Source organism: Dothidotthia symphoricarpi, assembly GCF_010015815.1.
Source record: "Dothidotthia symphoricarpi CBS 119687 unplaced genomic scaffold P153scaffold_18, whole genome shotgun sequence".
Lineage (NCBI taxonomy): Eukaryota > Fungi > Ascomycota > Dothideomycetes > Pleosporales > Dothidotthiaceae > Dothidotthia > Dothidotthia symphoricarpi.
This window is the reverse complement of record NW_022985025.1, coordinates 398,173-412,184: the sequence shown is the minus strand read 5'-3', so window position 1 is coordinate 412,184 and position 14,012 is coordinate 398,173. Positions and strand designations below refer to the sequence as shown.

The 14,012-nt window shown below is 55.3% G+C and overlaps 7 protein-coding genes across 7 annotated transcripts; 3 read left to right on the top strand and 4 right to left on the bottom strand.

Moving 5' to 3' along the window:
• Nucleotides 1-994: 994 nt before the first annotated feature.
• Nucleotides 995-4,395, top strand: P153DRAFT_378327 (RNA binding protein-like protein Jsn1; the record flags this gene model as incomplete). Its single annotated transcript, XM_033669785.1, has 2 exons — nucleotides 995-1,227; nucleotides 1,278-4,395. The coding sequence occupies 2 exons, from the start codon at nucleotides 995-997 to the stop codon at nucleotides 4,393-4,395; spliced, it is 3,351 nt and encodes a 1,116-aa protein (XP_033520496.1).
• An 889-nt stretch (nucleotides 4,396-5,284) lies between these two features.
• Nucleotides 5,285-6,843, bottom strand: P153DRAFT_425304 (mRNA capping enzyme, alpha subunit; the record flags this gene model as incomplete). The annotated part of the gene is made up of 2 exons (XM_033672538.1): nucleotides 5,501-6,843; nucleotides 5,285-5,358 (listed from the first exon to the last, which is right to left on the bottom strand). The coding sequence occupies exons 1-2, from the start codon at nucleotides 6,756-6,758 to the stop codon at nucleotides 5,285-5,287; spliced, it is 1,332 nt and encodes a 443-aa protein (XP_033520495.1). The 5' UTR covers nucleotides 6,759-6,843.
• Nucleotides 6,844-6,967: 124 nt separating this feature from the next.
• On the bottom strand, nucleotides 6,968-8,388 carry P153DRAFT_369458 (uncharacterized protein). Its single transcript, XM_033668780.1, has 3 exons — nucleotides 7,951-8,388; nucleotides 7,557-7,902; nucleotides 6,968-7,499 (listed from the first exon to the last, which is right to left on the bottom strand). The coding sequence occupies exons 1-3, from the start codon at nucleotides 8,017-8,019 to the stop codon at nucleotides 6,994-6,996; spliced, it is 921 nt and encodes a 306-aa protein (XP_033520494.1). The 5' UTR covers nucleotides 8,020-8,388; the 3' UTR covers nucleotides 6,968-6,993.
• Nucleotides 8,389-8,627: 239 nt separating this feature from the next.
• On the top strand, nucleotides 8,628-10,013 carry P153DRAFT_298746 (uncharacterized protein; the record flags this gene model as incomplete). The annotated part of the gene is made up of 1 exon (XM_033664231.1): nucleotides 8,628-10,013. One exon carries the CDS (start codon nucleotides 8,628-8,630, stop codon nucleotides 10,011-10,013), a length of 1,386 nt encoding a protein of 461 aa, XP_033520493.1.
• A 332-nt stretch (nucleotides 10,014-10,345) lies between these two features.
• On the bottom strand, nucleotides 10,346-12,110 carry P153DRAFT_346991 (uncharacterized protein; the record flags this gene model as incomplete). The annotated part of the gene is made up of 2 exons (XM_033666146.1): nucleotides 11,758-12,110; nucleotides 10,346-11,674 (listed from the first exon to the last, which is right to left on the bottom strand). Exons 1-2 carry the CDS (start codon nucleotides 11,938-11,940, stop codon nucleotides 10,346-10,348), a joined length of 1,512 nt encoding a protein of 503 aa, XP_033520492.1. The 5' UTR covers nucleotides 11,941-12,110.
• A 77-nt stretch (nucleotides 12,111-12,187) lies between these two features.
• On the top strand, nucleotides 12,188-13,457 carry P153DRAFT_369457 (uncharacterized protein). The gene has a single exon (XM_033668779.1). It carries the CDS (start codon nucleotides 12,329-12,331, stop codon nucleotides 13,325-13,327), a length of 999 nt encoding a protein of 332 aa, XP_033520491.1. The 5' UTR covers nucleotides 12,188-12,328; the 3' UTR covers nucleotides 13,328-13,457.
• A 66-nt stretch (nucleotides 13,458-13,523) lies between these two features.
• On the bottom strand, nucleotides 13,524-14,010 carry P153DRAFT_298747 (uncharacterized protein; the record flags this gene model as incomplete). Its single annotated transcript, XM_033664232.1, has 2 exons — nucleotides 13,524-13,703; nucleotides 13,843-14,010. Coding segments are annotated over 2 exons (348 nt in total), but the record flags the coding sequence as incomplete, so codon positions are not given.
• Nucleotides 14,011-14,012: the final 2 nt, after the last annotated feature.

Sequence of the window (14,012 nt, the reverse complement as noted above, 5' to 3'; positions counted from 1 at the left end):
TCCCCCGCAGGACAGCCATTCAGGGAGAAGCTCGCAGGCAACCCCTTTTTGCTCTTCTGCTGCTACAAAAGAAGTGTTGTGGTGCCGTGGCAGGTGATGCCAATGCCAATGCAAACGCCAACGCCAACGCCGTGCAAGCATTGTGAACGGCCGCGAAAAAGCATTTCTCAGGACACATTGCAATCCGCGCTCCGTGTTTTGTAACGATCTGCCCGACGAGCATTCGGACGTGCCTGCTAGCGTGTTCCTGGTGGCTCCTTCCCCGTTTTAGCGAGTCCCTCTTCACCCCAAGCTCCCTCTACATCATCACCACCTCTCCCACTCCCACTCCTATCCGCACTCTACGCTGCCGCAGCCGTATCGTCCACCTGATGAGCGAGAGCCTTTAGCCGCCATCTGCGTAATCGTATTTCTTTCGTTCTCCAGGCACGCCCGTACCTGTCTATTCACCAGCCACGCATATCATAATCGAGAAGGCTTTTCCAGCCCGGCGACAACACTCTTCAACGCGACCAGTGGCATCCTTTCGTCCTTCCTTCTCGCGCGACTATCCCGCCCATTGCACTCTTCGCTGTGCAAACCGTTGTGCGACCGAGCTCTCGAATATTCCAACCCCCACCCAGCCCAGCGACTCAGCGCGTCATATCAACTCTGGACTACTGCTGTCGTCCTCAATCGAGCTGTGTCAGCTGTTGGAATTGAGAACTGTGCCAAGTTAGAAGCTCGCGTGCTTCAGCGGCTGCGCATTGTCCGGACTGGATCCAAGTTGTGTCTCCCTGCTTCAGCCCAACCTGTACACCTATTACACAGGCTTTGCGCCGAGCTCAGCCGGGTTCCACTTTGCTGGCAACCATTTTCACTGCCCCACGTTCCTTTGGCCGGCACCAACCTGCGTTATCGCCCTTACCCTGGTTTTGGTAAACGAGTCACTACGATCATCCAGCTTTAGAACATTGAACTACCTCACGGTCAAAGACAGAGTCTGTAATTCATAATGGCTCCCTCCACTCGTCCCGACCACATCAACCTCAATTACATCCCTCAATTGAACCCTCAGCCGCCGCACTCTGGCACCTCCACTGGCACCACTTCGCCTATCGAGCCTCCGTCTGGCAACTCGATTCGCTTCCCTACAAACTCGTCGAACCCGCTGGGATCTGCACCAGGCGCAAGAATGAATACAGGATCTCCCTCCCATGAGTTTGGGAGCAGACTGTATTCCAAACGGTTGGTCGCACCCCGAAATAGGTCGTGTTCTCGCTAACGTCTGACGACAGTGCACGAGAGATCCAAGCGCAGGAGGGCCTGACTCCACAATTGTGGGGACCACCTACCAGCGGCAATTCCACGCCATTGCGTGAGACGATTCCAGAGTCGCCCAATGGAGACAGCTTCCCTGACTTCAATCAAAACATGCCAGAGGCCGCACCCGCGGCTCAGACGTCCACCCGCCGTGCCCGCGCTGGCACTTTGCCTTCACGCTTTTCTCCCAGTGCAGCACCTGGCGGACTGATGTCACTACCCTCACTCGCGCCAAAGTCGTCCCGTCCTACTCCGTCTACCAGTCCCTTCAAGCCTGGCTCTGGTACTCCTGCTGAGCGTGCTGGTTTTACTCCAGGAGCTACAAACGCTGCTGCTACATCAGCACTTCTTTCTCGTCTTCGTGCTGGTTCTATGCCTCAACAACCAGGTTTCCTTCCGCCCGCTGCCTCTGCTTTCGGCAATCCCATTTTCTCCTCTGCTTGGGCAAGCAACCGTCAGCGCAGCAGTACCCTTCAGAGTATCGCGTCTCAGCCCTCGAATGGACCCGGTTCTCCTATGTCATCCTTCTCTCGGGATGGGCTTGCAGACACGGATGTTAGGACTCTCGATTACCTTGGATTGGTGGACACTCCTCAGCCTGTACGAGCTACTCTTGCGCCTTCCGATATCGAACTACTTCTCGAGAGCCAGAGGACTTCCAACAGTCTGTTGAACAGCAACAACCGCATTCGCTCATATTCTGTTAACGCGAAGGAGAAATATGCCGAGGATGAAGATGAACTTCAATATGGTTACAGCGGCGCCATTACCCCAGCTGAAGCCAACGCTCTTCTCATTCAAGAAGCTATCCGCCAGCATAATCAGGACGTTCAGGCATTTGCAAATTATGCTTCTTCCGCCCGTCCTCGTGCTAGGACTGCTGGCGTGCTCGATGCTCCTGGACGAGGGATGATGCGAAGTTTCCTGCCCACCATGTCTGCCGACTTGACGGAGGATGCCGAATACAACCTTGCTGAAGCCGTGAAGAAGCTTCACCTGCCCAGCTCAAATCTTGGTGACGAAGGTACCTTGGATGGCCCAACTCGATCACTGTGGCTTGGCAACATACCATCGTCTACTACTGTGTCATCCCTCAACGTCATTTTCAGCACTTTCGGTTCTATTGACTCTACCCGAGTCTTGACACACAAGAACTGTGGCTTTGTTAACTTCGAAAACCTCGAAAGCGCTGTTCAGGCAAAGACACAGTTGAACGGAAAGGAAATCTTCCCCGGCGCAGGCCCCATTCGGATTGGTTATGCGAAGATTCCGAGTGCAGCGGCCACGCCTGGTCACAACGGATTGTTTCCCTCGCCAAGCCCAGATCCAATCGCAAAAGCCCAGGCGGAAAGCGGCTCGGCCCACAATACGAATGCAAACAACGTTCGTGTTGAAAGCGCCAATGTGCCTTTGACAACACCTGAACTGACCGACATCCGCGGCGACATTGTCCAGATCGTGAAAGATCTGGGCGCCACGGATGACGAGCAGGCCAGGATTTCCGCTCAAGTCGAAGCTGCCATCCGGCTCAACACTTACATCGATGAGATTCCTCCCGTTGAAGAGCCCAGTCACACCCGTGTTCATGATGCACCGAGACTGCGTGAGATCCGCAAGCGCATCGACAATGGTTCCTGCTCGAAGGATGACATTGAGCAGATTGCTCTGAACATGCTCCCTGAAGTTGCCGAGTTGGCATCCGATTACCTTGGTAATACTGTGGTACAAAAGTTGTTTGAATTCTGCGAGGAGCCTACCAAAGAGGCAATGTTGCGTGAGATCGCGCCTCATCTCGCCAAGATTGGTATTCACAAGAACGGAACATGGGCTGCCCAGAAGATTATCGACGTTTCCAAGTCACCTGCCATGCAGAAGATGGTTGTCGAAGCTCTCCAACCGTATGCGGTGTCCCTCTTCCTGGACCAATTTGGCAACTACGTTATGCAGGGTTGCCTGAAGTACCAGCAGTACAACAACTTCATCTTCGAGGTTATGCTTAGCCGTCTCTGGGATCTCGCCCAAGGTCGATTTGGTGCTCGTGCTATGCGAGCTTGTCTAGAAAGTCACTTCGCCACTAAAGATCAGCAGCGTATGGCTGCGGCCACGATTGCCCTCCATAGCGTTCAGCTCGCTACCAATGCAAACGGCGCCTTGCTTTTGACATGGTTCCTGGATACCTGCACTTTCCCAAGGAGGCGGACAGTGCTGGCTCCTCGCCTGGTCCCACACATTGTTCATCTTTGCACACACAAGGTCGCCTACCTCACTGTACTCAAGATCATCAACCAGCGCAACGAACCGGAAGCCCGCGACACTATCCTCCAGGCGCTATTCTTCTCACCCAACGACCAAGTCTTGGAAGACATCCTGGCTGACCAGAACTGTGGTGCAACTCTGATCTTCAAGGTGCTTACCACTCCATTCTTTGATGAGCAGATCCGTGCAGACGTTGTGCAGAACGTACGCAACGTCCTTGCTCGCATCAAGGCACAGCCCCAACAAGGCTACAAGCGACTCATGGACGAGGTGGGTCTCTCAACTCGAAGCGGACCTGGTCATCGTGACCACTCTGCGACGCGATCGGCGTCGAAGGACAGGATGGGTGGGTCGCAGGCTGATTCAAGGAACTTCTACCCACCGGCTGCCGCTGGCTTCGATCCTGTCGGCCTCCAGCGCACTGCAAGTATGGACTCGAACAACTTTGATCAGTATGCTATGGGCGGCAACGGTCCTATGTACATGCCCAACATGCAAGCTATGAACAATCAGCAACAGCTTCAGTACCAACAGTTGTTGGCCCGCCAGGGTCAATTCTACCCCCAGATGAACGGCTTCCAAGCCCCACCTCCTGGTATGGAGGCCTACCGAAATGCGTCGCCGGGAGGAGCACCTGGTTTCAATGGGTCTCCCATGATGCAGCCTGCCAACCTCGCCGGCCAAGGCATGGGTCCAGGTATGGGTGCGCCAATGTATCAATATGGAATGTATGCACCCCAGCAGCAGCAGCAACAGCAACAACAAGCTGCTGGAGGCAACCAGCGACGCGGAAGGGTAAGCAGAAATGCGTCTCCCGCGCCGGGCACTCCATATTAACAGTACTCCACAGAGATAAGGACTGGATGTGTTCCGAATGTCCTTGGACGCTGTTTGTAGCATATTCCAGCATTTTGAATCGCCATGTACGGTGTTGCGAGACAGCACTCTCTCTTCCTGTATATGAATTGTCACGCACACGATTTTCTTTTTTTGTGGCCGGCTTCCCCCCTCTTTCTCTGCCGGCGAGAACGGAGCAGGCCTACCGTATTTCCACGACGTGCATGTCCTGTTTCCTTTCACTTCGGTTGGACGGGTTGCGTTTGGCGTTTTTGTTCTTCTCGTTCTCCAAATATCACGCTCGCTCGCTCGTTCGCTCATGTCGCTCGCTTCACAATTGCGTTGGTCGTCGTTTTTTTTATCATGTTTCGGTTGGTCGTCTCTGCTTGGAGCCGGCGCCCTTTTTTTGTTCCATCGCAATCTCGAGTCTTGTACTGATATACGTGGGGTGGTAGTGGTGGGTTGAGGCTGGTTGGTACATGTGAGGGAGGCAAGACAGCAAAAAGTCGAATATATGACATGATTTGGTATGGGATGTGTGGGGGATGGGGTCTTGTTGTATCTTTCTTCCTTCTTCTCCTTCTTCTGTGTTGGGTTGCTGGGATGGATGGTATTTGGAGGGATCAGATCAGAGCAGAACGGAACAGATAGAGGGGAGATGGCGAAAGACATTGAATGATGATTATGATGATGATATGTTTATTGATACTGCTGCTGCTGCTTTGTGCACCATGATGCCACCAGCATGTTTTAATGCGAGATTCTAATGCGAGTAGCGATGAATTGCAATCCGACGTTATCCAACGCCTTTTTCTTCTTCCCTCGACCTTTTTTGTTCCCTTTACATCCATGAGTCGTCGTCGAAACATTGCGAACACTTCGCGGGTATCTATCTCTCTGCATCTCCAGTCCAAGAAGCAAAAAACGCCGCTATTCTACCCAACCCTACCCTACCCAATACGCCTATACAAACAATACCAGCACCTGCGATTTGCCGAACACGGCCTCACCACCATCAGACCGCGCACGGCATCATACGACCTGCCGCGCCCACACTTCTAATGCGGCCTCATGGTCATATTCCCGTTCCCATTCGCATGCGCACTCCCATTCGCATTCCCATTAAGCCCCGCCTCATCCACCTTCCTCTTCTTCGGGTCCCTCTCGCCATCCGCCTTGGGCGGCTCGCGGCCCTGCAGACGATACACGGCTTCTTTGAGCCTGGGCTCCATAGCGCGCAGATCGTCCTCGGTAACGGGGTTCTCTATGCTCTCCAGCACGCTGTTAACGGTAGAAATGTGATTTGCGTCTTTCTTATCGTCGCGCCAGCGCGGCGACCCGTCAGCTTCGGCTTTGTACTTCCACTGGCCTTGCGGGGTGCGGTAGCACTCTATGATGCGGCCGTCGAGGCGCTGGTCAAGCGACATAAGCACGTGCCATTCCGCGGGCGTGAGGGCGAGTTCGGCAAAGGGCTCGTATTGGTTTTTATTGTGCTGGACGAGCAGGGTGATGGGGGCGGGGATAGCGGTGTAGTCTGGGATGGGACCGTCTTCGCCATCCTGCGGGTCGATGAGGGGAAATTCGCCGAGGCGGAGTTTGAAGTCTATTGTGTTTTCGTGGGGGGGTTTCCATTTCAGGGTGTGGCGGTCTGTGCCGAACTCGTAGCGCGTGGCCTTGCAGGTGAAGATCAGGCCGTCGTTTCCATGGCGTAGATTCGGCAGGACTTGGTCGAAGGTGTGGCGGAACGAGTATTGCGGCCACATGTTCTTCTCGCGCAGGCGGAAGGGCGGGATGTGGACGGCGGTTTTGGGGAGGGAGGAGTTGTAGGGGGCGAGGACCCAGTCGCGCAGGCGGGCGAAGCGCTTGTCGAACGTCTTGGGCGTCAGGTTGTCGCCGTTGAGCGTCAGGCAGTCGAAGACGTAGTAGATGAGGCGCGGCGTGGCTTCGCCGGGGTACTGGTCGTTGACTAGCTCGCCGTCGAGGATGGTGCCGTAGAGGAAGGCGTCGGGGTTCTTGGGCTGCTCCCAGAAGGGCACGCGCACCGCCGGCTGCACGTTGTAGTAGTTGTTCTTGCGGTCGATGAGGAATGTCACGGGCTCGAAGCGGCCCGTCGCGTCTTCGGTAAAGGCCATGTACAAGAGGCAGCGCAGGCCGTCCGTCTTCTCGCACATGAAGTATTCGGCGCGTTGCAGTTCGGCTATGTGTTCGCGGGAAAAGGAAACGGGCTGGGCGCCTGGGAAGCGTGGGTTGTCGCGCCCGATGAGGTTTGCAACATCTTGTCTGAGCTGTTGCGCGTCGTGGTTGTCGACGAGGTAGCCGGGCATCTGCGGCGGCGGCGCGTGGACGGGGGCGGCGGACGGCATGACGGGTGGTGGCTGGGTGGGGTCGTTAACGGTGGGATTAAGGGTGAGTTGTGCACCCTCAAAGCCGGGTTGTGGGCTTTGAAGGTAGGGAAGCGCGTGTTCAAGAGTATTGGAGCTCCATGCCAAGCAGATAGTTCGCTTATGTCAGCCGCGTACAAAGATGTAAACTAGTCACTTTGGGAGGTCTTGAATCTTTCTTGATAGAAGTACAATAGAATACAGATGTCCCTCCACATCATGCCTTGGCACCCTCGCTGGCCATCAGTCTGCTGGGCGCTTTGACGATGCTCGCCTCTTCTCCGGGGTCGCCGCGGAACTTCCACTCCCCATTCGCAACCTCATCGTCAGATGCCATATCCAGTCTCTTCATCTCTCTCCTCATATACCCCACAATCTGCGCCAGTTGCTGGAAATCCACATCCTCCCTAGACCCAAGCAAGTTCCTCCAGATCGCAGCGGCCATCATAGCATCGCCCTTGACTAGTCCCTCGTCATACGACAGAAGCACGGCGCGCCATTGCGAGAACATGTCCTTCAAGTGCTTTTGGCGAAGCGTGTTGGCGTGGAACTTGTGCCAGATGACGAGACGGTCCTCGGCGGCGTAGAAGGCTTGGTTGGTGAGGTGCTGAATCCAGACGCTGGCGTGTGACTCGGGGAACATGCGGAAGCGCACTTGAAGCATGTACATGTGAATGAAGGTGATCTGCGTCCAATTGGAGAAAGTAGGTGTCAAGCCGAGTGCTGTGAGGTTGTTAGCATAGACTCAAAGCCAAGGATTGTACTTTCTGAAGTTCTTACTGTCGTACCACCACCCCTCGCCCTCGCCCAGATGCACGCCATTGTCGTCAACGGGTATCTCGCCCTTCTTCAACAACGCCTGCGGTATCTTGTAGTCACCCGGCCTTGAACATTCCTTTACGAGGTCGCGCGTTGCACCATATGCGACGTACGGCTCAATCATCAATGGAGCCTTCTCGCGCAGCTTTTGCGCCAAGCCTGTTATAGACGATTTTACGGCGGGAGAAGGTTTCTTGATTGATTCGGGCCTGGGTTCGGCGGCAAGCTTGCGTGTTGCATGGTACAGGCTTGGTGTAGTCGTGGAAAAGGTTCGCTGTGCTTTGCGGAGGGATGTTCTGTTCGCAGGCTAAACTTTGTCAATTTTTGTATGTTCCAACAGATGGAGGCGCAGTACCTGAAGTATAGAAGCGGATGACTTGAACAGTGCTCGCGAGCAGGTTGTGCAGGTGTAGTTGGACGCCATTGTGGGTTGATGTGGTGGTGACAAGTCGTAGTTCTCAAAAATCAGAGTCGCGAGTCGCGCCTTCCACACTGATGATCCATGACCTCACCACTACCATCAACAGCAATACCTCGAGGAACAACAACATCCCATCGGGGACAACGATGTTCGGCCCGAATGTAAGATATTGTGCCCGAGTCGCTTTCCCGAAATCCCGTTGGAAATTCGACTGCTACATGGAGATATGTAACCCTACATTTGAATGCACACAGCAGACGTCTCGTGCGCTTGCCTTCTCAGCGCTCATTCGCAGATTCATGCCACACCTATTGTTACAGCTTACCAACAAGCATCAGTTCAAACTCGCCATCTGAACATTCAATGTCTTCGTACGAGGCGCAGCGTCTTGGCCTGGTACAAAGATGTCTAGATCGACAAATCGGAAGCCGCACCAAGTGTAAGTCACAGGACTTGAATTTGACCATGTCATAGATTCGCCGTGGAGCACTGCTTTTCCGTATCAACTCCAACTGCGACAGTTGTATGTTGTTTCTCTTTCACATTCTCTTTTCAGGTTCATTGCTTTGACTGTGTCGTGTCGTCTGTTGCTCGATCGTTCTTGAACAGTGATGGCTGTTGCGCCACCGTACGTTAACCGCAGAGACAATGCACTTTATATCGACCTCTTCGGAGACTCAACCCACTACTACACATCTGGTGATCGCATCCATGGCGTCGTCCGTGTCAATCCAGACTCAAGACCACAACGTGTGACTTTGGTCTTTAAAGGGACCTCGACCATTCATGATTTAAACGCAAAGGCTGTCAAGATTGAGTTGTTCAGATACTCACTGGATTTGTTCGAATCTTCGGGTAATGGGGATGGGCTTGACACACTGCGCAGAGATACAGCTAAAGACGGCAAAGTTGAGTTGCCCTTCGAATTCACGTTCCCACAAACCGTCGAGCTCTCGCCACCACAGGACAGAGAATGGTGGTACTCTCAAGACGTGTTCAACCATCCTCGGTTTCAGCACTCCCCAGGCTTCCCGCTACCCCCAAGTTATACGCTGTCCAAATTCGGTACTGGACCTCTGATATCTGGGCCCATCGTCGCTGATCCCGAGGCGGTGTATATACGGTATTACCTAGAGGCCCGCATCGAGATTTCCACCTCAGATACCTCCAACGCAAAACCACCTCCAGCACGCCAAGAGCTCCATTTCATCCCCCCAGCACCTCCCTACGACACCTCACTCCTCCACCCCCTAACCGACTTCGGCACAAACATCCCCAAGCAATTCTGCCGCTACAAGTTCATCCGGACACGAAACCTTCTCCCAAACTACGAGAAAAGCAGCAAACGCGGGCGCGTAAAAGACTTCCTAGTAGAAAAAGAGCTCTTCTTCGGCCTCCACAGCTACAGCGAAGTCCCATTCGTGCGCTTCGACCTCTTCGCCATCCCCGCGCGTATCGTTAGAATAGGCTCCCCGTTCCCCATCGCCCTTAAGATCGAACACCTCGAGCGCTCGAAATCGCTGCCGCACCCGCCGAAGCTGTTCCTCCGCCGTGTCCGCGTCCAGATCACGGCGAGGTATTATACTTTTATCCCGACGGCGGCGACACAGGGACAGGTGCAACACGCTCGCAAAGAGGAAACACACACCATCACCTCCACACTTACCCTCGCAGACAGGAAATTCGACTCCGGCGCCGGAGAGCTGATGTACCATGACATGGACCTCGCGCGTGTCGCGGACCTGCACCTTGGACTTGCAAACGACAAGCTCATCCCGAGTTTCACCAGCTACGGCCTTGCGCTCGAACATGAGGTGCAGGTGCATGTCTGGGGCGAGTGCGCGAAGCATGGGTTCGAGGGGTTGGCGTGCAAGGAGATGATTCAGATTGTTTCGCCGTGGGTGATGGAGCCGCCGCCGCTGCTGCCGGGGGTGGGGGAGTCGAGGAGGGAGGAGGGGGAGGCGTTGGGCGTGCCGCCGCCGCCGTATGGGTCGTGAGATGTTGTAAGGACTCCTTTTTTGCACTGTTTTTTTTCTTTGCATCGGCGTTCTTGTAGGGTGTTGTAGGGTGTCATGTCCTCTTGTCTTATGTTGTTAGGTTGGAAAGTATGGCTTGTGGGAAAATGTGTTTGTTTTATTGCTGTGTTGTTCGTTCGTCTTCTAACATCTATCACTTCCCTGCCATATATCATCGTACTGCACTCCACGGAAGACCTGCTACCTTGCACATTGGAATCTTATCTTCATAATACCCGAGTCCTATTTTCCTCTAACCAACCCCCTCATCTTGCTCGTTCCACGTGATATCCATTCACACAAAACATCATAAATCATCTAAACCTCCTAAACCTCTCCTCCTCCGCCAACCTCTCCTCCACCCTCCCCACAACCTCCCCCCCATAAACGCCCTCCACCTCCTTCCCCCCAATAAGCACATCCTTCTCATGCCTCGCCGCCTCCTCCTTAGTCATAAGCACCAACTCGCGCATCTTGAGCAAACTGCTCTTCTGCCCCGGCGTGCTCATATCGACGAACTCCCCCACGGGCTTCCGCCACCGACAAAGCACAAGCCGCGTGGCAAGCCCACTAATGACGCTCCGCCCCCCATACACCTCCTCAACCAAATACCCCACATCATCCTGCGTAAGCGGCAGCTTAAGCCCCTGCGCATCATCCAGTTGCAGGGCGCGCGCCACCCGCTCCTCAGCGCCCTGCAGCGCGCCGAGAATGCCGTCGTACATTTTATCCCGCGATTTCGAGGGCAGGTACTCCTGGGGATAGTCTGCGAGGGAGAGGATGACGTGATTCGCAACCGCGAGGCCGAAGATAGCCGGCATCGTGCCTAGGACAGGGAGGATCCTCACGCGGAAGTCTGGCAGCACGCCTAGCTCGGCGACGCTGCCTTTTTCGACTTCGGCGGCGGGGAGGGGCTGTAGTTCGGCTTTGCCTGGCCCCGGGCGCTCGGTCGAGTAGACGACGGGGATACCGTCTTTGACGCCGCGGAGGCGCAGTTTCCGGCGTGTGGACTTGGAGAGCGGGTCATCTGTGCTGGTGGAGATGTCGCCGATGAAGATGCGCGTTGGGTCTGATTTGCAGCCTGCGCCCATGCAGGAGATAACTTTTATGTTATTTATTTTGCAGTAGGCGAGGAGGGCGACTTTGCTGTCGATGTTATCGATTGCGTCGATTACGTAGTCTGGGGCTTGGCCGTTGAGGGGCGCGAGTTGGGCGGCGGCGGTCTGCTCGCTGAACAGCTCGTTGCGGCATTCGAAGTGTGTCCATGGCGTGATTTGCTCGAGGCGTTTGCGCAGACAGTGGACTTTGGGCGTGCCGACGTCGGCGAGTGTGGCGACGGCGTGGCGGTTCAGTGATGAGAGGGTCACTTGGTCGAAGTCGATGAGGCGGAGGGTTGTGCAGCCTGAGCGGGCGAGGGCGGCGGTGGCGTGGGAGCCGACGCCGCCGCAGCCGACGACGACGATGAATGCTGAGCGTAGTTTGGCTAGGCCGGGGTCTGTGAGGAAGACTCTGTTGCGGGCGAGTTGCTCGAGGATCAGGTCGTCGTCGTAGTCGCCTTTTCGTGCTCTTGCTGCTAGGGCTACGCTGCGCTCGTCTTCTTTGCTGGGCGCGAAGACGTGGGATGCCGCGCCGTATTCTGTCAACTTCTCCGGATGTTAGCTTTTGCTGGGGTTTTGGTGTGACGGGGGAGTGATGGTAGATCCGTCACGTGCCATCTCGTACTCACTCTTTGCGTTGGATAGTCTTCGCCAACTTCTGGTATCGACGCTTTGAGGTCCGCAACCTTCGTCATGCGCCTCACTTTTTGGAAGCTAAAGATAGCACTTGCAACGACGGCCCCGGACACGACAGCAGTAGTGAGTAACTGCGCATTGCGAGACTCTGTGGACCGAGATATCCAAGAGGACATCTCGGTGATTCCGTGTGGCAATCAGCCAATTCAACTCTTTCTATGTCACAGCAATATCCCGTGTCGAATAAGTCCCTGATATGCAAAATTCCAAAGGCAACGGCGATGCGCAATGCTAATTTCGTGGTGTTGAGTTGTCGAAAGTTTGGACGTGCGCCATCGCAACGTGGTGGCGCTAGAGGGGATGTAGTTAGATGGGTGCGATGCTTCTCCGCAAAACGCAGATGACCTCGAGCGAACCCCCCGGCACGACTCGACGCGTCTAAGACAGTCCCCACGCGCCATCCAGGTCACGCGTCTCGTGGCAGGCTGTGGCTGCAAATAAGAAAGCGCAGACCCCCGAATACGCTGATACTGTCCATCTCCTCGATCAAAATAAAGCTACACCATGTCGAAGCTCTCCCTTGCCATTATCGCTGCGGGCGGTGCAGCAGCAGGCGCAGCAGCAACAGCAGCCTTCTACTCGACCAAGAAAGACAGCCTCCCGTCCACCCCCGCCGTGACCACCACCACAACCACCGTCACAGGCCCCGCGCGCTCCGCACCACTCCCCTCAGTCCCCGCCATCCCCTCCCCCGCAGCCGCCGCCCGCCGCCCCCTCGTCGACCCCAACGGCCTCTTCCAGTACGGCTTCCCAGGCCCCGTCAACGACCTACGCCCCGCCGCCTCCCTCACATCCTCCTACGACCGACGAACACGGAACCCGCACTGGGTCGCAGAGCACATCACGCCCGAGTCCCTCGCAACCAGCAACGCAGACCGCAAGCACAGCGTCTTCGTCGAAGATGTCGCCATCCCGGAGAAGTTCCGCGCAAAGCTCAAAGACTACTTCCGCAGCGGGTATGACCGTGGCCACCAGGTGCCGGCCGCCGACGCGAAGTGGAGCCAGGAAGCCATGGACGATACGTTTTCGCTGAGCAATATGTGTCCGCAGGTTGGCGACGGGTTTAATCGCGACTACTGGGCGCATTTCGAGGACTTTTGCCGCAGGCTCACGCACACATATCCGTCTGTCAGGGTCGTGACCGGCCCGTTGTACCTCCCCAAGCGCGAGGCTGACGGGAAGTGGAGGGTTAGTTATGAGGTTATCGGGCAGCCGCCGAATGTCGCTGTGCCTACGCACTTCTTCAAGGTTATTTTCGCTGAGGATGGGAGAATCGGTGGGAAGGTCGCGCTGGGCGCTTTTGTGCTGCCGAATGCGCGTATCGCGAGTGACAAGCCGCTGACGGACTTTGAGGTCCCCGTTGAAGCGGTCGAGAGGGCGAGCGGGCTGGAGTTTGCGACTAAGCTGGATGTGTCGCGGCGGAAGCGGTTGTGTGAGGAGGTGAGCTGCTCGACCATCGTCAGGGAGTACGCGCAGCGGCAGAAGACGTTTCCCAAGAAATGAGCGCAACGCAGCGCATCTACCCTGTTACGATATGTGTGAAATGAGAGTTTGTACCGAATATAACATGATATTGTACAGCGTTGGCTGCTGTTCGTACAGTATAATACAATCATGCCATGCCACCTCTCATCGTTTCCAAGCCCTGCCTTCCCTTCCCTCCTTTTTCATCACCCCCTGCGTATCTTCGTTTCCTGCCCTAAAAACCCCCAACACCCTGCTGGTTCTCCTTCTGTATCCGGCTCACATAGCTCTTCGACACCGTGTTCCACGCCCCCATGTACTTCTCCATGCACGCCGTGAAGCACGATTCTTCGCCTTTGGAGAGCGACGTGTTGGGCTTGGGCACGCACCGCTCGAAGCAGTGTTCGTTTAGTTTCTGGGAAGAAAAAAACATTAGTAAGACATTGCATGGTGGGTAGTCTATGACTGGGGTGGGGTGGACTAGATTGGAGGGATGAAGTGGGTATACTGGAGGGGTGGAGGAGGATCTGATATAGAGGGAGGGAAGTAATCACCTCAACAAGCATGCGCGCATTCTGCATGGCTGCTTCTTGCTGCACCTGGCGCATAATCTGCGTCTTTGGGTCGCCGCTGCCGGAGGAGAAGTTGCCTAGTGCGTCCATTGTGCAGTATCGTGTCGTGTAAAATCGTGTGTATTTTATTCGTGAATCGATGCAATCGTCGT

Coding starts and splice junctions, on each gene's coding strand:
- P153DRAFT_369458 (XM_033668780.1), bottom strand. CDS start 8,019: ATGGCGTCCAACTACACCTGCACAACCTGCTCGCGAGCACTGTTCAAG. Junction 7,903..7,950: donor CATCCGCTTCTATACTTCAG/GTACTGCGCCTC, acceptor GACAAAGTTTAG/CCTGCGAACAGAACATCCCT. Junction 7,500..7,556: donor CGAGGGGTGGTGGTACGACA/GTAAGAACTTCA, acceptor ACAACCTCACAG/CACTCGGCTTGACACCTACT.
- P153DRAFT_369457 (XM_033668779.1), top strand. CDS start 12,329: ATGTCGAAGCTCTCCCTTGCCATTATCGCTGCGGGCGGTGCAGCAGCA.